Raw genomic sequence first — 22,968 nt, 5'->3', positions numbered from 1 at the left:
TCACAGAAATGTGATTGATAATAATGTGTCCCCTGGCTGTAATCCAGCACTATATGAAATATTTTTTTTAAAAATTGCAGTGGTTAGATCTGCCTCATAAAAATACCAACCAAACAAAATATTTTCCAGAATTCCCCTTTATTTTACCTCCCATGTACATAGATAACAGGCTACCACTCCCACTGTTTCAATATGTTGTCAAAATGTCTTTATAATAAATTGCAAACATAATTGTAATTATTTTTTAACTTAGTTAATGCAAAAAAATTTACTCTGAAACTTTAATTTGATGCACTTACCTGAAGTTGCCAATCGCAATCTGACCTTCTGTTCCTTTGACTTGTCTTGTGCAAAGTGAATGTGTAAGCCAGATGACATTCCTGATCATTCAGATTCAACTTTTGTGGGTTGGACTTTCAGTCAGTGCGTCCCAGTTAGATAAATATATTTAACTGAAACATTTACTTCTCAGTCCTTTTCTTCAACGCAACGTGCATGATCTGTTCCTAAAATGGGGGAATCTTATATCATTGCGATAGACTTAGGAACAGCATACAGTGGTTATGCTTTCGGTTTGACATCGAGACAAGAAGAAGTAGATCCCTATGTGAAATTCTGGGGTGAAGAAGTTGGACGAGAAACTCCAAAGACACCTACCTGCATTCTGTTTGATGAAAATGAAGAATTTGTCAGTTTTGGATATAAAGCAATGCAGACATATCTAAAAAAAGGCAGCAATTCCAGAAGACAGTTCTTCTTCAATAGTTTTAAGATGTTGCTATATGGCAGAGTGAGTATAAACACTTCTCAATAATTATTATATATCTGAGATTTTAAGTTAAAATCTTGGGTCCGTGCAAAAAAATTCCGATACTTGTTTTATTTATATTTGTCCTGAGGTTTTGTTGGGTTATAAGCCTTACTTGCAGTTTTATTTTATGTTTACGTTACAGTTTCTTGTATGCTACTGTGAATCATCGATGAAAAGTATTAGGGCAGCTGTGGCTTGATGGGTTGAGTAGTTGTCTTGCAATTGGAAAGTTGTGGGCTTGATTCCAGCTTCTACTTGTCGATGAGCTGTGTCTCGGTGTATGAATGTATGTTTGTGTTAGTGAATGTGGCTCTAGTGTCCAGAGCATTGGGTGGTGAGTATGCCTGGAAAATTGCTATATAAGTTCCTTCCTTTGTCCAATTGTTTCTGTCTTGTCGGTCAATCTCCCCTTGGTGCCATAATGAAAGTTTGCAGCAATCTTGAATTCATCTGTATTTGGACGAGTTCTACAAAATTTGTGAGAAAACAACTGGACATTTGAATTTACAGTTCTTTAAAACATGTAAACAGCAATTTGTATTTTGACTGGAAATCAATAGAATGAGTTTATCTGGTTTTGAGACTTTAACATAAGTGATCTAATGTAATTATCACCCTTGTTCAGACAATCACTACCGACATGACAATTAAAGCAGCCAATGGGAAGGAAATGAAAGCTCTGAAGGTTTTTGCAGAGGCTCTGAGATTCCTGAAGGAAGATGCTCTAAAAACCATAGAACAAAACACTGGAGGAAAGAAATTCACAGAATCTGACTTCACCTGGGTGCTGACTATTCCTACCATCTGGGATCATTCAGCTAAGCAGTTCATGAGAGAAGCTGCAACTAAGGTAATCTGTTTAGACACTACAGTGTTAACATGTCCTACTTCTTGAAAAATGTATTTATTTTCTCGTTGTCTCCAGGCAGGTATTGTGAGAAATGGAACTGGAAACAATCTGGTGTTTGCTCTTGAACCAGAAGCAGCTTTAGTCCATTGTAGAAAACTGCCACCTGAGGGTTTCATAGCTGAAAAACAGGGAGGAAACAAACTTGACCAATCTCCAGGAACTCGTTACATCATTGTTGATTGTGGAGGTATGGGATTTTCAATGGTGGATGTTTTCAATTAATAAGATGGTGTTATAAGAAATACTGAAAGAGATGTAATTAAATGTAATTATTTGTAGTTATGTATATTTGTGAGTATTTTCTTCTTGAAAATTAGTCAAGAGTGGAAGTCATCATTGTTATTATAACTTTATTCAAAACATAACTCGGTCTATATAGAAATATAATAGTAACATTTGTAAAGAAAAAAAAATAATAATCTAAATTAAAATAGTCACAAAATTACAAATAGGCCAAAACGTTGGTGGTTCCACATTTTAGATTTAAAAGGAAAACATAATGCAAAATCCAATTTTTTTAGCCTTTGAACACATTTTATTGTGTTCTTGGAATCTCCAGAAAATTTTAACATGGTTTGTCCAGGAGCTATGTAGATATCCTTACATACTATTTGGGTCATATTTTTCAAGGCATCCAGTTTTCTCCATTCTCCAATATGTTCTTTTTTTGTTTGTATTTTTTCTTTTCTATTAACAATTACGTCTCAGTGTTTGCTGCAGAATTGCTAAACAACGTCGTGGACGTCCAGTTAGCCAATTTCACGAAGGCACCATTTCAAACATAATTTTGCTTCAATTTTCCACTTCATATAAGCCGCAACTGAAAGATTTAAATGTGAAAAGGAAGAGTCTAATTGCACAATATAGCCCCTTTTAACCAGATTGACTTTTGCGGAGGGTTCAGTCATTTATAAAATTCTGTTATTTTTAGAGTCAGCTAATCTACACATGCAACTGCACATAAGGTTATGTAATAGGGCAAAAACGTGGAAATACCACACCAGCAAATAACTGACTTGTAATAGTTCATATTGGCCTCCTAAAAAACATCTTCAATCTGTCATTATAAGCACTTTCAGTTTCTGCGTACTACTTTGCTTGTAACCCTTACACAAATGGGCAGTATACAAAGTGCCAATTTCATTGAGACAGAAAATATACTGTACTTGCATACAAGCATATCATTTTGTTCATATATTAAACAACATTGTCTATGAATTTCCAGGTCATCATCCAGGTCAGTTATATAACGACACAATAACTTAACAGCAGCACACTCTTTAAAAATAGCAACAGATAAAGAAAATTCAGGAAATACCAGTTTTGAATTCTTCCTGCATCTTATAATCATGATGTTACTCTTCTGTGTGTTGTACATAATGTCAAACTCCTAGCCATATTGTGAGCAGACCCTTAATAACTGTTGAAGACCAGCATGACACGCATTAAAAATTACTAAATAATCTGCAAACATCAGGTGGTTATTTATGGTCCCACCAGCAACACACCTTGTCATTCATGTAAACATTAAAAGAATAGGAGACAAAATGCTTCCCTGTGGGACACCATTTCTTATTCTAAAAGGGGATGACACACAGCTACCCCATCTAAAATACATTAAAGGTATACTATGCAACCGGGGTTGATTTTCCAGCGAGGCTCCCCCAAGAGGGCGAAAGTAAAAGTGCAGTGTCGTAAAGATGCTCAGCTGTTCTGGTTCCTCCCTCAAGCCAGGCGCGGTTGTTTTGAGCTTAGCAGACAGGCGAACGCAATGAAAAGTGGAAAAAACGACAGTACAAACAATGACTAACACAGTGAAGGTATGAACATCAAGCTTCCCGCAGCGCTATCAGTTTTATTATTATTATTATTATTTTTAATTTTTTTTTTATGTTGGCAAGACGCTACCGCCACCGCCTCGCCAAGCTGCAGCCGCCGCCGCCGCCTCGCCGCCGCCGCTGCGGTAGCGTCTCGCCAACATAAAAAAAAAAGAAAAAAAAAAAAGATTATTATTATTATAATAATAATAATAATAAAACTCGATATGCTTGCATGTTTATTTGACGTTAACACGCGGTTCTTTGTTGTTGCTTTCGCGCGTGCATATAGTGAATGGCAGGGCAAAAACACATGGAGTTCTCACCGTAAAGCGAGACTTCTGTGTGTGCGGGCTGTGAGCTCTTGCAATTGCAAGTGCGGTATTTCCCCCACAGACCACCAGGGCGGCCGAGAAAACCTTTGTTCGACCTGAAATGACTCATTTAATTATCCAAATCGGTATGGAACACATTAATTAACTGAAAAATGTTGCATAGTATGCCTTTAACCAATGGGTGTATGAAAAAGAAAAAAAACATGTTTTATGTTCTATTATATAACTTATAAAATTATGCAATCAAAGGCTTTTCAGGCATCAATAACACACAAACAAAATGTGGAATTGTGTCGGTTATACAAATCTAAAATATCATTCAAAGCAAAAACACACAGCTCTGTGCCATGTTTAGATTTAAACCCAATCGGGTTGTCATAGGTAAGGAGGAAATGATATTAAATGAATAAAATAGAGTAAAATAGTACTACATTAATTGTTCCACAAAGGGAAATTCAGGTGTGACAGTGACAAAAACAAGTGGACAGAAGACTTACAAACAAGATTAATTAATATGGAAAAGCTCAATTGAAAATTGGAAACCCAGTTCTCTGGGTTTCCAGAACTGGACAGTTCTCTGCATTGTTGATGGTTTTACAGCAATCCCTCATACTGAGCATGCATGAAGCGACAGTGGAAAGGAAAACTCCAGCAGAACCAGAACCAGGCTCAGTGTGAATGGCCATCGGCCTCAGCCGACTGGGGGTTAGAGAAGACAGAGCAGAGACACAAAAGTACACATTGATTTAGGAATTTTTTCTATATTGTATAGTAACTGCAGTTGATATGCCTCCCTGAATGATGTCACAGCTAACAGAACCTAAGACCAGGTGAGCCTAATATGAAAAGAAAAAAGACAGAGAACAAAAATTACAAAATTAAAATAACAACAAAGGATAAAGGAAATTGGATTTTAATTATATGGGCTCTAAAACAAGTGACTATGAACATGCATTATAAATAGAACTGCTCTTGCTGCTGTGCTGCAAGCACCATGAACTGTATGAAATATCCCTCCGTCCCGCCACATACACACATACTCCCTCCCTCCATTTTCTCCACTCCACCTGGTAATTGGCATGCCGATGTAGCCTCTCATGTTCTCCAGGTTATTACTTATTTTTATATTCTTGATTACTTTTTCTTCCCTCTTGCTGGTCAAAGAGTAAGGATGGTCCTTCATATCAACAGAAAATGGCAAATAGAATGATCTGCTGCATCAGATAATACCTTTTAACACACTTCAATACTTTATATTAGTGCTCCTGCCACATCTGAGTAATCTCTTCTGTATCATTTACATCTTCCACTTTTGCTGGCTGATATGTTTCAGAATAATAAATTTTCATTATTTCCTTCCAGAAATCATGTATGCAGTTACTTTGCATTTTCCTTGCAAGCAAATATGACTTTGTGTCTTCATTCCTTTAATAAAATGTAGGTAAAATTCACATTACTATATCCAAAGAGAAGACCAGATTCCTCATCATGAAATTCATTGACAACCAGCTTGGTCTAGCTATGTTCAACTTAGTCTAATACAATGCTGTAACAGCGACAGGGAACAACTCTATAATACTTTCACAAAACGAGCAAAGCTTTACACGTTTTAAGGTTTTACAGTTAATATCATGACATGCAGCAGCATCCTTTGCAGTATGTTAATTATTTTAAATAATAATATTGTCTTAAATATAAAAAATGTATTTGTAAAAATAATGAGGAAACTGTCCAACAAGACTCACTAGGTTTCTAATCAGTTTCTTCCCTGTATCACGATACAAAATTCCTAAAAACAACACACCTAACAACCATTTAACGAGGTATGGATCAGATAAACCCAACAATGGGGGAAAGACTGGGTGAGAGCATGCCATTGAGACAAGAAAGCTATAATTGCAAATCAGGAATCAGGATTTGTTTTACCAAGTATTTGTATCCATCCATCCATCCATTGAAACATACACCTAAAATTAGAATAATTAGATATAAAACACTTGTTTGGTTTTCTTTTTTTTTTTTTTTTTTGTCAAAGGCGTATAACTGAATCAGTCATGTAGGTTTGTACAAACACAATCACTGAATCACTTACTCATAAATTTGATTGTTTGGGTTTTCTTGATTAATATGTTGAAAAAAAAGTGTGCAGAACTATTTACAGCAGAACAATTAGTTATTCATTACCTCTGTGTGTTTCAGGAGGAACCACTGACATCACTGTTCATGAAGTCCTTGAAGGAGGAGTTCTAAAGGAGCTTCACAAGGCCTCTGGGAATGATATAGCTGGACAAAGAGTGGACAGAAAATTCAAAGAGTTCCTCAGAGACACATTCTCTGCTGAAGTCTGGGATGAATATGAAGAAAAGTGCCCTCATGAGGTTGCAAGTATAATGTATGACTTCACACTTTTCAAAAAAAATGATCAGGATATAGAAATCATCTGCCCACTGAATCTGGGAATGATGGCTCAGAAAAAACAAAACATGGAGGAGTTCTTTAAACACGTGCAAGGAGCATCTTGGGATGAGGGGTCAATCAACATATCAAAGCAGAAACTGAGAACTTTCTTTGAAGAGAGTTTAAAGAGCATCACTCTGAGTCTTAGAGAGATCTTGAACAAAGGACTCAACATTGACTACATTCTATTACTGGGAAGTTTTGCTGAATATCAGATTCTACAGAAACACATTAATGATGAGTTTATTGATGACTGCCAAGTTCTGTGTCCATTTAGACCCCAAGAAATTATTATGAAGGGTGCTGTAGAGTTTGTAAGAAACCAAGGTGTAGTGGCATCAAGGAAAAGTGCCTATACCTATGGATTATGTGTCTCAGTGCCCTTTAGTGAGTCAAAGCACAGGGCAGACAAGAAATACAAAAACAAAGAGGGTTACTGGTGTAACGAAATTTTTAGCAAACTGGTTGAAATTGATGAGGATGTTGGTTGGAATGAAACCAGAAAGGTATACGCATGTCCTGCAGACAGGCATCAAAAACAAATAACTCTTGCATTTTACCGTACAAAGAAAAAAAACGTAATGTATGTTGATGAGCCAGAAGTGGAAAAAGTTGGCTCAGTTGTTTTTCAGTCGCCTGACACAAAACATGGAATTGAGCGTGTGATCGACCTAGAAATAAAGTTTGGGTTCACAGAAATTACAGCAACAGCCACTGACAGAGAGTCAGGCTCCGTACACACAGTGAAACTAAACTTCATGACAAAATAAATATGCTGTTAAAAAAAAAAAAAAAAAAAGATGAAACAAATAAGATGCAGTGCAGACAAATAAACAAATAATTACAGGCTCTTTTATAATGTAACACAGGAAAATATGTTCAACATACAATACTAAATAATTAAAACTGTAAAAGAAAAGTAAAATCTTGTTTTAAATAATAACCCCAGTGCACTTCATAATAAAAAGGCAAACGGTAACAGTTGATAGGTATACTTGGCAATATTCCCAAATAGCATTAAAAAGGTGACTTTGTCCTACTAGGAGAGTTAATAAGAGACACAAAAAACCTAAAAGTGATCTGGCCAAATAAATGTGATTCATAATTGGTTATTTAATATGTTTTTCTCTACATTAAAACATGGCCACCCTGTCTCTTCTTAATTTTGAAGTAATAAAATAAAAAGTAATCCAGGTCTTTATGGCATCAAGACATACAATATTCAAGATCAAGATCACTTTATTGATTCCATTAGGATAATTATTTTGTCCACTTGAACACAAAATACAGTAAAAATATCAATATTTTAACATAAAAAGTAAAATAGAATAAAACAGAATGCAAAATACTGTTAGAACTAAATTTTCTAGTTTCTAGTTGAACATATTATCCTGATACCAGATACACAACTTTATAACCTGCCATCCTCCTTGCTCTTATAAACTGATACAGAAATATTGGTAAAAGTGATGCAACAGTGATTTGAATAACTGTGCATGCCCAGCTTCTTGTTTATTTCTTTTCTCTCTTTTTTGTAATTTATTTTGAGTATCTAATTTTGTTTTATGCAATTTAATGTCCATGTGCACTTTTTGGTAATAGGTTATTTTTTTTGGTATTAGTTTTGTTGTTATATTTGTGTGGTTCAATGTATTATTTAAAAAAAAATAGAATACCAATATATAGGAGTGAAGACTAATAAAAATGTACATGTCAGATTAAATAGGGCAATGTTCAATGAATAATGTATTTATTTAGCTACAGTATCCCCATACTTTTAGCTAAAGTGTCAGATGTGCAAATATACAATGGCCAACACAATACGCCAGGTCATTGGTTCAGAGTTAGAGTTGTGTAGTCTGATGGGTGTGGGGATGAATGACTTCCAGAAGCACTGAGTTCTGCAGCCCAGCGACCGGAGCCATTTGTTACTGCTGCTCTCTTGACCAGCCCGGATGGCTGAAGGGTGTGACTGTCACAAGCCAGAATGCTCTGTACTTTTATCCTCTGTATTTACTGGATTTGCCAGGCTTTAACCTGGACTGATCCGGAGAGACAGCATCCATCCCACTTTGGAGGGTGCAGCTCTTCTTTCTAGGAATCTGGACGGATTTATTAGTTCTCCTAAATGCTGACAACCCAGGGTCCAGACCAGGAAGCAGAGCCGTAGTTTAACACACCTCTCTGCAGCTTCTGTACTGTTACCCACCCATTATCCTATTGAGACGGTGTCTTTCCCACGGCCAAAACTAAACAAATTTAAAACGGATCTAAAAGGAGCAAATCATAAAATTCTAATAAAAATCAATACGGCTCACTTTGAACCAAAAAATAAAATAATTAAATGTGGTTTATTAAATATAAGGTCTCTCCCCCCAAAGATTTCTGATATTCAGATTGATTTATTTTGTCTCACAGAAACCTGGCTACAAGAGGACTACGTTAGTATAAATGAGTCAACTCCATAAAAATTATTTAAACTTCCATATTCCCAGATCTGTGGGAAGAGGAGGAGGTGGAGTGGCAACCATTTTTCAGTCTGATTTATTAATTAGTCCCAGGCCAACTACTGAACTACAGTTCTTTTGAACATTTAACCCTCAGTTTCCCTCATCCACATAGCAAAGCAATAAAACCTCTTCTGTTTATTTTGTATTATCCCGCGCATGCTGACTGCAGCAGATTCACCAAAGTCTCCCCTTCTGTGTCACGGCACTCTGCTGCTCCCCCTCCCCTCTGGTACATGGCTCAGCGGCACCAGCCAATCAGCACGCAGGCTCAGCCTGGCCCGCCCACTCTGCTCTTGCCACTCAACACACAAACAACCGCCGCACGGGGCTCCTGTTCAGACATGGAGAGAGAGAGAGACCACCAGAGTGGAAAAACATGAAGAGAGAAATAACCCCTGTTTAGCTATATTTTAATACCGTAAATGAAATCATGGTTTGTAAAAAGCCGGCTAAATTCAGTGGAAACACAACAAATTTATCTCAGCATGTGAAAAACCATGAGCAAGAAAACGTGGAGCGACAGAAATGGAGAGGAGACGAAACTTCTCTCATTGCCCCGACAGACCCAGACCCACAGACTGACGTCACTGACGGAGGCGTTTAAGTCCTTCAGAGAACATCCAGGTAGATAAGAGTGGTCATCTTCAGTAGCAGTTCATGTTAACTTTCAAAGTAGATATTATCTAGCATATGTTACTGGAGCCCACTCAGAAAATGTAATTAAGACCTTGAAAGAACCCGGTATATATATCCTATTAAAAAGTGTTATTTAAGATAACATTAACTAATCCTTCATTTGTTCCATGACGGGGAAAATTGTAGGATTAAAGAAACAGGCAGGTGCACACAACACAGACAAAATTACATATGGATTGAAAGATATAAGAGGTAGATTAGGAAAAAACACAATGAACATAACATTATTATTATTTAATTGTAATAATAAAATAAAAATCACAAAACCCGAAAGGTCAACAGTTTCATGATACATAAAGCTTAAATGTAAAAGTATCGGTATCGGATCAATATCTGCGATACTGCCCCTGTATTTACTTGGTATCGGATTGATAAAAAATTTCCGGTATCGCACACCTCTACTTTCTGAGCTATCTAAAATTTTAGCTTCATCTAAACCTTCTACCTGCATGTTGGACCAGGTTGTTTAAGGAGATATTCCTCCACCACAGGACACAACTCCCTGTGGCTCTATTCTTCCCCAGGAGTGAATGCTGCTTGTCGGGACTTTGATGCAATCAACTGGTTTCCTTATATAGGAAATTTTTTTGACCAATCTGTATAATATGATTGAACTTGACTTTGTAAAGTGCCTTGAGATGGCATGTTTCATGAATTGGCACTATATAAATAAAATTGAACTGAATTGAATTATGAATATAGTTGAGTATCATCAGCATAATAATGGGGATACTGTAAGAAGAGACTTTATGAAGATAGAAATTGCAAACTTGTTACCATGGGTACCATGTTGTCTTTGTGCTTTGGAAAAAAAAAACATTGCCATGAATTAATGAATTGCCATGAAAAATCTTATGACCTAAATAGTAAGTAGCCTTAATAGTTATTCTCTGTAACTCTTTCCTTGTCTCTCTCAAGTAAAAATGATAACCTAAATGTATATATCTTCTCACAAGGAGACGTTCGGGTTCATGATCCAATAAGTTCTATTGAATCTTTCTTTTTTGGTTTAATTTTATATCTTTATGTTGTGCAGTTATGTCTCAGTGTTCCTTGGAATTGTATTTTGGTTGATTAATTTACTGCAAATCCCCAGAAACGTCAGGTCAAGCTTGCCGTCATGTCCAGTCACTCTCTTGTCAGATCCTTGTTAAAATGCCAGTTCTCTTTTACATTCAAGTTTTTTTACATTTCTGCCTTTTTAAATACATATTCACCCCAAAATAATTATGCTATCCTCTTTCCAATGTTTGGGTCCAACTCCACACAGGAAGAAAATATAGGGTTATTCAAGAAAGTGGTGTATGTTAAAGCACTGGCAGGGGCTATTTTACAGTCATCCATCCATCCATCCATTTTCTGACCCGCTTAATCCCTCATGGGGTCACGGGGGTTGCTGGTGCTTTTAATCTGATAAACAAGTGTTTTAGCAATACCACCATATTTAATAAATTTAGATATTTTTTTACTCCTTAGAGCACAGAAGCACTGCCACGCTGCTACTCTCACAGCTGCAGGTGCACAGTGATACATCATACTGGGTCAGTCTACTATTTTGTATGCTAACGATATTTTATTTGAAATACATTTTTGTGATGACTGATGTGACAGGAACCAGCTTAACCTGGCCAGTAAAACCAGTTATCAGTTCTTAATTTCCAGTACGAGGTGTCCTGTTCCCGTCATTAAAGGGCTTACTTGTTGCCAGGAAATTTTAAAAGTTGATCTACAAGTAATTATATGATTAGGTTAGGAGTAAAATTATTTGTAGTTTCATTTACTTGAATTAAGATTATTATAGAAAACGCTGCTTTAAACCAGAGAAAGGAAGCACCCGCAGGGACTCCAGACTTTATATTATAAATCATGAGAAAGTTATGACACTCCTGAGCGACTTAACCACATATGAGCTTCTAAAAGGAGATCCAGGAAGTGGTTACAAAACATGCCAGGACTTTGAATTGTTTTCTTTACTGTAATGTGCTAAAGAAATAAACTTTCCTTGGCTAACATTTTGGGGTGGGACAAGACATCGACTGTATTCTACACTAGGCTGTACCCAGGTGAGGCCTGGGTACAGCCTAGAGGGTTATTTGACAGAGAATTACAGCTGCTTCACTTATTCAACACAAAAGGGGGGGCATTAATTATGAAAGGCATGGAAAGGCAGTAAATCACGATGAAGTATCAAAATACATTATAATCAGGTAAGGTTAAGTTGCAAGTTTTTCTTATGTTTAACGGTACTCAACTAAAGCATTAATTGGCTATGCTCAACATGTGTAATTAATGATGGGATGTTGTGAGTTACTGAAATAACTAATATGTTTCTTTTTTTGCCAGCATTGTTCACCCATCCTTTTAAAAAAGCGGTGACACTGATTGTCTTGTAGGTGTTTAATTTGTGCCAACCTCACTATATATTAATGATTTAGGCTATATGTAGATTTTCTACCTTATTAAGAAGCTGCCGGTGGCATAAAAACAAAGAGCAGCAGAAAGAAATTGTTCAGAACTGAGAGTGTCCCCTCCTTGTATTAGAAAAGCGATGTGAGAATATTGAAATACATCATCTGATAACCCCAAAGCACTTTACATTGGTCAGCCATTCCCCCATTCATGCACATATTCACACCCTGATGGTGGTGAGCTACATTGTAGTCACAGCTGCCCTGGAGCAGACTGAGAGAACAGAGGCTGCACAGAACCACATGATTGTGCTAAATCTCACTGCAGAAAATGTAAATATTTTAATGGCAATGAATTTGAAATTGGAACTCTGAAAGATGTTTACATATCTCAGTTCTTCCTTAGCAGAATACCTACTCTGACATAAAACATACTATACAGATCTTTAAAAATATCCAAGACTTTTGTATTTTCATGTAATCTGGCTAAATCAGTTTTATCTAAACTAAGTAATCTAAAAGAAATTATTGTCGTAACTTGATTCTTTCAGTAAACCATGTAGCTTGTTATAATGTCAGGTTTTGCACAGCCGTAATTTAGCCTCAGTGTGTGATGTTGCTCACAGAGGTCAATTGAACGCTCAGGGAGTTTGTTTGTTTGCTCAGAAACATGAAAAATTGGTGGGAACATTACACATAAGGATGTAAAAAAACGACAGGTTGGCTTTTCTGGACTGTGACGTCACTGTCTCAAAAGGAGGACAGTTAGAAACTGACGTATACCACAAACTAACCCACACAGACCAGTACTTGCAGTTTCAGTCCCTTAACTCAATGGAGCACAATTTTGCAGTCATCAGGACTTAGTCCAAGGGAACACCGCCAGGTACCCCACACTTTTTATTATAAAGGTGAATATACCCCCTTTCTCAGTTCATGCTGTAAAACTGTACAGTACAAAGAGAGGTAACCAAGAAAAAGCTCACAGCAAAAAAGAAACAATTTCCATATATTCCCCTTGTGTGGTTAAACATTTTTATTATACCTTTAAAGTTGGCTGCTTTCCAGAACAATGTCAGAACTGTCTTTAAATAGGGAGTTGATTACATGAAACACTGTGACTCATTAGATAAGTGCAAAGAAATATTTTCTTTTGTTAAGACTTTTCCTTCTGGTAAACATGTTAAGGAAAATGCTTAATTTATCCATGGTTTCTCAATATTTTTAAGTTAAATTTAAGAACTTTGACCAGATCTTTTTTACATTGCAGCTTCAGTTCAAATGTATGACTGTCACAACTTTCTCATGATAGTCTTTCTGGTTCAAAATCACTGTCCACCTTCCTCTGTCTGCTGGGAAGATGATGATGTTCTTCTTCACAGTGACTCTGAACCAGAAAGACTATCATGAGAAAGTTATGACACTCCTGAGCGACTTAACCAGATATGAGCTTGTAAAAAGAGATCTAGGAAGTGGTTACAAAACATGCCAGGACTTTGAATTGTTTTTTTGTTTTTTTTACTGTAATGTGCTAAAGAAATAAACTTGCCTTGGCTTGCCTAAAACATTTTGGGGTGGGACAAGGCATTGACTGTATTCTACACTAGGCTGTACCCAGGTGTGGTTTTCTCAAAATTCACAAATAAGATGTACTGGTAAGACCAGTTGTTAGCATGATTAATTCCTACAATGATTGTAAATATCTGCCGTCTTAACTCAGTCCTTAGTTGGCTGCTCAGAACACCATATATAGAACACCATAGACTTTTTGCACAAGGTGAGGGATGTCATCATGAAGACAGATGAAAATATGGTCTCCTTTGATGTTATATCACTCTTTACATGCATTCCTGTTGATGAGGTGGTGGATATGGTCTGTGCAAGGTTAGAATCAGACACCACCCGTTGCAGCAGAAGCACTCTTTCTACAGAGCAACTGCGCCAACTCCTGAAAATGTGCCTACAGTCAACCTATGTCACATATGTGGAGCAGTATTATAGGCAGAAACATGGGTGTTGTAAAGGATCCCCAGTTTCTCCTATTGTTGCAAACCTGCTGAGGTAGAAGGTAAAAAAGAGAACTTTAGCGTTCTTTTCAGGGACACCATCTAGCCACTGGTTTAGGTATGTTGATGACACCTGGGTTAAAAGTATATCTCAGGAAGTCCACAATTTCACTGATCACATGACCTCTGTATAAATATATAAAGTTCACACAAGACCAGTGTTCATTCTAAGTTGCGCGGGTGATTAATCGCGTTTGGCATCTGGTTGTAAATATAATCCAAGCTGAACTGTTTACAAAACAATATTATTTTATATCATTTTGCAACTGTGGTGAGATTGTGTTCCACTGTCTGCTCTGTGGCGCCAGGTGCTGATCGGATCATTGATTGACGGGAAGGGTAGACGCCTTTATGGTTGGGCAGGTTGCAGTGTGCGTCTTTGTTCTGGGCCTCGTTTCAGAAAGAATGGCTGAACTACCCTGTGCAGGAAGCTGCTGCACACAGCAGTTCTACCTCGCTCTGTCATACTCAGGGTTCCCGGTTTCAGAACAGGCGATATCAGTCAAGAAATCAAACACAGCGTCTGATCAACCCTGAATTGAACGCAAGCACAAGCTTGAAAGAAACCCTTATCAGTGGAACGCAGATGACATGATTGACCATGGCAACGCCAGGAAATAGGAGGCCTCGAAGTGCGCATTTCCCGCGGGTGGAATTAGAAATCTTTAAAGAAGACTTATGGAGAATATTAAATTATAACAAACAATGCTTTTGCTGCAGAAAAGAGTGTTGGTGGCGGAGAATAGCTGAAAAAGTCAATGCATGATTCATATGAGAGTTATTTGACAGAGACTCAAGCTGTTATTCTCACATTTCACTCCTCCAACAAAAAGAGGGGCGGGGGGGGGGGGTCATTGATTACAAAAGGCATTGAATGGACATAGCAGAATATCATGATGAAGTATCTATACAGCTCTTTAAAAAAATCCAAGACCTTTGTCTTTTTCATCTAATCAGGCTAAATAAGTTTTATCTAAACTAAATAATCTAAAATAAATCATTGCTGTAACTTGATTCTTTTAGTAAGCCATGTAGCTTGTTATAATCTCAGGTTTTGGACAGGCGTAATGTAGCCTCAGTGTGTGATGGTGCTCACAGAGGTCAAGTGATCGCTCAGGGAGTATGTGTGTTTGTTCAGACACATGAAAAGATAGGGGGTACATTGCACATGAGGATGTAAAAAACAACAGGTTGGCTTTTCTGGACTGTGACGTTTCTGTCTCAGACTAACCCAATGTTGTGCAATTATACACTGTTTAAATTATTTAATGTTATTAAATAACCCTCTGTCTGTTAAGTATTGTCTTGTCATGATCAGCTCTTAAGCTGATATCAAGACAATGGTTGAAAGGGATGAATTCGAGCACTAGCGATCTTTTAACAGCAAAACATGTACACACATAGAATAAAGGAGTGACAACTTCTTTTCAAGTTCAAGAATTTAATAACAGAAACAAAATTAACATCCAGAGAACATCACTATGCAATGCTGTTTATCTGAATTAACACAATTTTTCAATCAATAAATCCTCTCTACTAGGCTAGTGAAACTTAACTAAACTACTAAGCAAAATGAAGATAAAAAGAAGCTAAGCTAAGGAACTATTTACATGCAAAACAAACAAAGACAAAACAAAAGTGGTTGATCATAATTAGAATAATTCAGTGAATCCTTGTTACTCCATTCCAAAAAGCATGGAATGGAGTAAAAGAAAAACAACATTTGGTTTCAATCCATTCGCAATGCAAAGCCCAAGTTAACCAGAACATTATTTTGAGTAAATAATATTCTGAAGACTGATTTGTACAGTAAAATCATTTAACCTTATGACAGCCGATCTTATTAAAGTGATTCTAACTCCGGGCGCTAGGGGTCGCTATAGCGGTCGGTCGCTACCCTGGTTAAAGTCTATAGTTAACAAAATTGCCTTTAAAACCAGCATTAATATTCCATATTAATGCGGGAATAAGGCTCATAACACCATCGAAGGACGGCGGAGCAGAACGGTAAAACCTTATGCTTTAAAAACAAGCTCCTTTTAAAATGTCTGGAACCGGATGTTAGCAGGAGCTAATAGCATTAAGGCTACCGTGAGCTACCTTTGTTAGCCCTTTGTTCTAAAGACCATATGTACAACAGTTTACAAGACATTTCCCAATAAACCTTTCAAGTTCTCCCACAGATCTTTCTGCCGAAACCTGTCTTTTGCCTCGTGTGAGTTTTGTCCACTTTGGCCGTTCTAGGACGTAAAAGCAGGGAGAATCTTTGGTTTCTACCTGGCAGGCTAGCGCTTAGCTCTGCAGCACCATGTGGTCGTGGTCGGAGGCCTGGTCTCTGCCACGTTCTCTGACCTGGTTGCAGTCACGATTTGAGCGGGTCCTCCTGAACACTCCAAAGTGGGTTTTGCTGCTGGCTTTTCAGCTCCATCTGGGGTTTACTTCCCTGTAAGGGCTGAAAAGAATAAGCAAAGCTGTTTTTGGCAAGCAGGATCCCTTCCTTCTGAGGTTAAGACAGCAGACTTAACTTTGATTTGCTCGGACATGTTCTCCGGGCAACGAGAAGTTCCCCCAGATGCTGATTGTGTGTCCATCAGGCCCGTGCCAGGGCCCATGGTTCGAGATAAACTTTTCCTGGTGTACTTCAGGGAGAGGTGGTCTGAGAGAGCTGCTGAAGAGTTGGGGTGGGAGCCCCCCCAAGGGCTCCAGCCAGAAGTAGAAGTCTCCTGAAAAGGGTCTGAAGAGTGTGGGAGCTACAGAAGTGTGCTGTGACTATCTGTGGGGAGTGGTCACAGCTGACATCCTGCTGAGAGAGAGGAGGGGACGTCCCTTCTGTTCATGTCCCCCCATGTCTGGAGCAGAACAGAATTCCTCTGTTACCTTCTCCATACTACTGTTCAGAATTCAATCCGAGATCAATTATTCATCATGGTGTTATTATGGCATAACACCACACAGACCAGTAGTTGCAGTTTGAGTCCCATCAATCAATGGAGCAAAATTTCAGAGTCATCAGGATTCTACATCACAGAGCAGATAATATCCTCACAAACCCAGGAGCCAAGGAGAAGGAGAAATTACACAGAAGGCGGGCCCTAGACTAGAGCAATGTAGTTGCTAACTGGGCTTTTCTCAAAGTATTTAAGAAACCCTAACAGGACTCTAGCCAACCACCAGGTGAAACGGAAGACGCCAGATACCTAACACCAGACCCAGAGCAGTAGTCATCCACTATGTTGTAGAAGTTTCAGAGAAACTGAGACGTTTATTTTCTAAACCTGATATCCAAGTGACTTTCAAATCCCAAAACACATTAGACTGGTCACCCAAAAGACCCAGTCCCCTGGCACAAACAGAAATGTTGTGTATGCTGTTTAGTGGTAGGAGGACTGTGACCAGGTATACATCGGGGAAACATAACTGCCACTGGCCAAAAGTATGTGACTAAAGTGTTAATAAAAATACTTAAAAAAGAAAAAAAATAGGATTTTTACAGAGTTGCTTGGAATATCACTTGGTGTTAATTTATCAAATAATTTAAAGTAGCTGAACTGGTCAAATGCCCTAGAGGCATCAATCAACACAACTAACACAGATGCCTTATGTATCCCTGTGCTGCCTCCTTCAGGACATAAAATAAAAAAGCTGTTCCTAACTTGGCAACAGATACAGCATCGGTGACACTGGGGAGTAAGGTGATAGACCTGTTTAAAGCTTTCGCCTCTTTTTAAAAGCCAGCAGCATTATTACATAGCAAATTTTCAGCCATTGCTCTTGCCCTCATGTTTTGTTTACATTTAACAATGCATCAAATGGCATATTTACACTTTGCACTGGTAAGCTTTTCATAGTCGAGTCTGTGTCTACCTACTTGCGCCCACATTTTTATTTATTTGTTTAAAGAGACAGTGCACATTAATGAACATACACATCATATGTAAATATACCAGACTGTAGTCATTGGCTAATTTCCATTTTTAGTCTCCAAACAGGTTGATGTTAAAATTTAATATAAAATAAAAGAAACATAAGACAAACGCATAACAAACAGGCCAGATGGAAACAGTACATTAGGTCACTCAAAACAGCAAATTACACACAAGATTTAGGACGAAGACAGACAGGAGCTATTACGCATTAATATGCTCGGAATATTTTTAGCTGTTGTGCTATTACACATGGTTTAAAGTTTTGGCACTAGCCAAAAAGTGCTACATGTATTGCCCATACCCGTAAGTAAAACATTTATTGCACATACCCTAAAGGTCAAATATACTGCAAATAGTCGTAGCGAGATGTATTGCACACGCGTCAATCTGAGTTCAATCTGAGTTCTTATTAAATATGCTCACAAGTTTGAGTTGATCTTAACCATTCCTAAAGATAATTTTGAATGTTGTACAACTTGATGCCTCCCTTACAAAAGTTATATTGACCTTAAATGGTTAAATGCCTGTTTAGCTTCAGCATGGTATGCACCCACATGCTTTTTCCAGCCTGCCTGCTGCAAAGCTCTCAACTCTCACACAATGGCCGTGTAACAAACGCAAGTCCCTGACTTCACACGCGGCATTTCTCACACATAAAAACAGAAAATTGGCCATATGTAGTGCAGATGATCCGTTCACAGCAGTGTCCATCCAGAGCTCAGTCTTCTTTCACAGCTTGTGGCCATCAGTAATTCCTGCTACAGTTCATGTTAACAGAGCAGCAGAAAGAGCGATCAGCAATAAATAATTTTTGGTCTTTACCAGTAGTGAAAGTAAGTCAGTACGGTCTAGTACAGTGTAGAAGGAGGCAAGGGGGAAGAGCAGTTCCCAGGTAAATCCTTTATTCAGAACCAGTCATGGCCCTACACTAGATCAAAAAACAGATCTGCTAAACGCCACTTAGTCTGTTTATAAGTTTTGTTTTTATTAATTCTGCATTTTATAACTACATGTACTGTGTTTCGGTGCTCCTCTCCCCTCCCTTTACTTCAGAGCCAGAAGCCTTTATCCGTGGCCAGCCTTCAATATGTGAACCACTATGTCTAATGTTGTTCCACCCGTAGCTAAATGTCCCATTTATCCTCAATAGGAGAGTTCGTAGTTGTCTGTCATGCTGTTTTAAAGACATAGAACTAGGGTTGCTGCATTGCCTTGCGCTTGAATTCAGGTGCGCAAAATTAGGTTACATTTAATTTAGGTACGCACTTTTAAGGGTCATTTTTGGAAACTTGTAAATCTGGGGCTTTAGCTCAGACACCCTCATTCCTCCTTATTCCTCAAGTGCAACGCTCCAGTCTGCACATATACTTATCACATCTGGGGTTGCAATGCAAAAATAGTGCAATTTTTCTATAGGATTCTGCCTTCAAAACTATTAGTGGGCTCAAAGCGAAGCAGAAAGTAATCATTCTGTCCGCTCTGACCACAGATAAAACATGTTTGGAGAACAAGTTCAAAATTGGCCTTAGGCTTGCGTAAACTGTAACAGGCTAGATGTGCAAGGAGCTGAAAAGAGGAAAAACATCAGCAGCTGGATTATCCATAAAGTCGCAGCATGATCCCCTGTGTGCTTCAAGTGTTGCAGCCGAGGGGAAAATGTCGGACCATATAGGCTTGATGAAATTCAGCTTTATTCATCAATGAAGATATAGACCTACAAGATTAATGATACTAGATGGTGTGTTCATTGCCTGGATGTGAATCTGATAATTCAGATTGTAAAGTTATCAAAATGTAAAATAGAATGCAGATCCACATAAACAAACAAAAAAAATCCTTCAAAGCTAATATCTTAAACTGGGTTAAAGGCCAATAAAATGATCGGTTTCAAGAAAACATTAAACACAAAAAGTGAAATGGCCTCCCTGATATGTAACGCTACTTGAATCCAGAGTTTTGCGCAACGACAAAGTGTGATTACCTCTTTACCTATCTAGCGGTTCAGAGTACAACAACATGAGCAGCGCTAGTTGTAGGCATTGCGCGACCGATAGAGACACCTTATTCAATCTTGTATATAAGGCTTTCAGCCCAAATTAATTTGTCCTTTTATTTTTTATTATTTACTTTTATTATGTATTCAGAATATTGTAATTTCATGTTATATAATGTTTTCTAATAAAAAAATTAAACAGAAGTATATAAACATAGGATTAGTTCTTTAATGGAGCAGTTTAAATAATTTGGTGAATCTATGAGTTAAAGCTCTAGTCGCCATTGTGGACCTGCACAGTTCATATGTGAACAGGAAACCCAGAGGAAAACACCAAGAAAATACTCATGGTTTTCAATAGGTTTATAAATGGTCAAAGTGATATTGGATCTTGACCTTTTTCACTCATTTTCAGAAGCAGCTGTGATGTCTTGTGGGAAAAAGTCCCATTTGTCCATGGACTGGGGGTGACTCTCCCAGTCAGGTTGAAGAGGGGGGCTGTTCAAAGCCATCAGGTAACCCAGCCAATGACATTCAGTGCCCAGATACACCTCCACATCCTGAGGATTTTCTGCTTTATTTCCAAGAGAGGGCTTCTGTGGATAACAAGTAATAACAACAGTTATTTTTTGAATTTCATGAAGGGTGTTTTGAATTCAAAGAAACTAACCCGTGAACCTAAAACTCAGTTTTATATTAAACTCACCTTTGAACCAGCATAATTTTTCTCATTGTAGAGAGTCAGCTGCAGGTTCTGGATTGTTAACTTTCGGTACTGTTCTGCCCGAATGAACAAAGCTCAGTTCAGACACACAGCAGGAACACAAAAAGTGAATTTAAAGTGTTACACTTCATCACTACCATTTGTGCTGCAGCTCCACCATTTGATTCAAACACATTACTGATCCACGTTTTCCTTTTTTTCATTTCGGTTTTTGCCTCCCTGAACTTTCTCTGGTATTATGACATAAAATTGAGATGAGCAGAAAGGAGAGAGCAGAAACAGCTTGTTTCAGTTGTGATGTGAAGCAAGAATGAACTCCACAGTTTGAATTGCATGCCATAATTACTGTACCTGGATTAGTTCTTTGACAGAGTCTGGAGGGATATGGTTTGATTTTTAAAAAAAAATCATGTTTGGTCAGTCACATCTCAGGGTGTCATACATCTCTGTCAATCTGTTCTTATTAACAGGGGAGTTAAGGCTCATTGTTTCTCCTGTTTTGATTGATAGAGCAACATCCCCTGCCACTCTGTGAAAACACACACATTCATTTTCAGAAAAGTATGACAAATACTAGGTTAAGCTTTACATTTCCATTTCATTTTTTTTGTGGTAGTGGTAATAAGACCATCTTAACTGTCAAACTGGGAAAAAGCAGAAGCAAACTTGTACACTACCTGTCCTTGAATGATTTTAGTTGTTCCTCTTTTTCTTCCGCGTCAGATCTGTGCAACAAAACAAACCACTTGTTAAAGATCCCCAGTGATTATGAACGGGATTTTTAAAAATGAAAGCAAAGGTATTCCAAATTATAACAGTTATCAGACCTGTAAAACTCTTTGAATCATTTTTGACCATTCCTATCTTTTTAAGAATAGCGTGGTATTTAAATTTTCATTACTGACAACTATGTACACTACAGCATTTATAGTGCTAAGCAAAAATACCATAAGAATTCATGTTTGGACTTTTAGTTAAATAAAAACAATGAAGGATCTCAAAAAGTTTTTAATATATACACAGGTGAATAGTAAGGGTCATGAACACCTGGTTTTTAATAAATAAATAAAAACACAAAAAAGAATAGCTAATTTTTATTGATTACATTGGTCTTTGAGAAAGTGATTGAGTTTTATCCCTGCAGGCAATCCACATGTTGACTCCCCCATAGAGAGAATGCTTTTAGTCAATGTGAGGTTTTTAAAGCTAAAAACCAATGCAAAAGGTACTATTTACAGTTAAAATGCAAAAATTAAAAATACTAAAAATATGTAGAAAATATAAAAAGAAATATAAAAGTATTTAAAAGTATGTATGACAGTAGGAAGGTAAAAATGTATTGCACTGTTGCACAAACAAAATAAACAGGTAGCAGCATCAGTGTCAGTGAGAGCCTATGGTTCCATCCACATACCCTTAATAATAACTACTAGCTCCTGTTCTGTAACCTTCTGTCAACAGTAAGAACTCTATCGTGGGGAGAAGAGGAGTTTTGAACTGCTGTGCCGATTTCGGACAGCCTTTAACTCCGGCGTCATTACATGATGAAAATGTACATGGATGATTCTAGTCAAATCCAGGCCTACAGTCTTCCAATAATGAACGACAAAGTGTGTGCTCTCTTCCATTTGGGACATTTTTGTTGATTTCCACTAGGTGGCTGAGCTTATATAGTGGGTCTAGAATTAATGTTTTACTAAAACAGACACCCCCATTTTTACAAAGATTATTATTTTTAAGATGATTAGAACAACTTTCTAACATTAACTGACTCATGTCGATGACCACCTAGTCAGTAGAGGGCGCTACTGTGGTTGAATGAACAAACGAGGAAACTTCTGTAGTCTCTGCCCGCGCATGCGCATTCAATAATAAACCGCTGCCAGCAGAGCCAGGCACAACGTATTAACGTGTCCGTTCCTCATCATTCACAGGTACTATTTGTAACTATTCCTAAACATTCTTAAAGATGAAAGTAATGTGAACTGTCTGTGACATTATAGTAACATTTTGAGAGAACTTGATCCGAGTTCTGATAAGTATCTGTTTTGTTTTGTCGAGTCGAATAACGGCTACCGTTAGTAGTTCTTTAACGGCTTGATTACAGAGAGCACACGGGATGTACCGATGTGCATGTGAAAGAGAATATAGTGTCCGTTTTATGTTTACTTTTTGTATCTGAGCCAATGGCTGAAGGTATGAATGGGCATTAGATTTATTACTGTCTTTGGTGATGGGAAGTTATTATTTTGATGAACATTAAGCTTATTTTGCAATGAAAGACATACACTCAGAGACAGACACATGTAATGGGT

The 22,968-nt window shown here is 37.7% G+C and overlaps 1 protein-coding gene across 1 annotated transcript; it reads left to right on the top strand.

Moving 5' to 3' along the window:
* The first annotated feature begins 511 nt into the window (after window positions 1-511).
* On the top strand, window positions 512-19,043 carry LOC118563569 (heat shock 70 kDa protein 12A-like). Its single transcript, XM_036138667.1, has 5 exons — window positions 512-790; window positions 1,437-1,661; window positions 1,737-1,908; window positions 6,073-6,644; window positions 18,990-19,043. Exons 1-5 carry the CDS (start codon window positions 512-514, stop codon window positions 19,041-19,043), a joined length of 1,302 nt encoding a protein of 433 aa, XP_035994560.1.
* Window positions 19,044-22,968: the final 3,925 nt, after the last annotated feature.

Source organism: Fundulus heteroclitus, chromosome 7 (genome assembly GCF_011125445.2).
Source record: "Fundulus heteroclitus isolate FHET01 chromosome 7, MU-UCD_Fhet_4.1, whole genome shotgun sequence".
Lineage (NCBI taxonomy): Eukaryota > Metazoa > Chordata > Actinopteri > Cyprinodontiformes > Fundulidae > Fundulus > Fundulus heteroclitus.
This window is presented reverse-complemented; position numbering and strand designations above follow the sequence as displayed.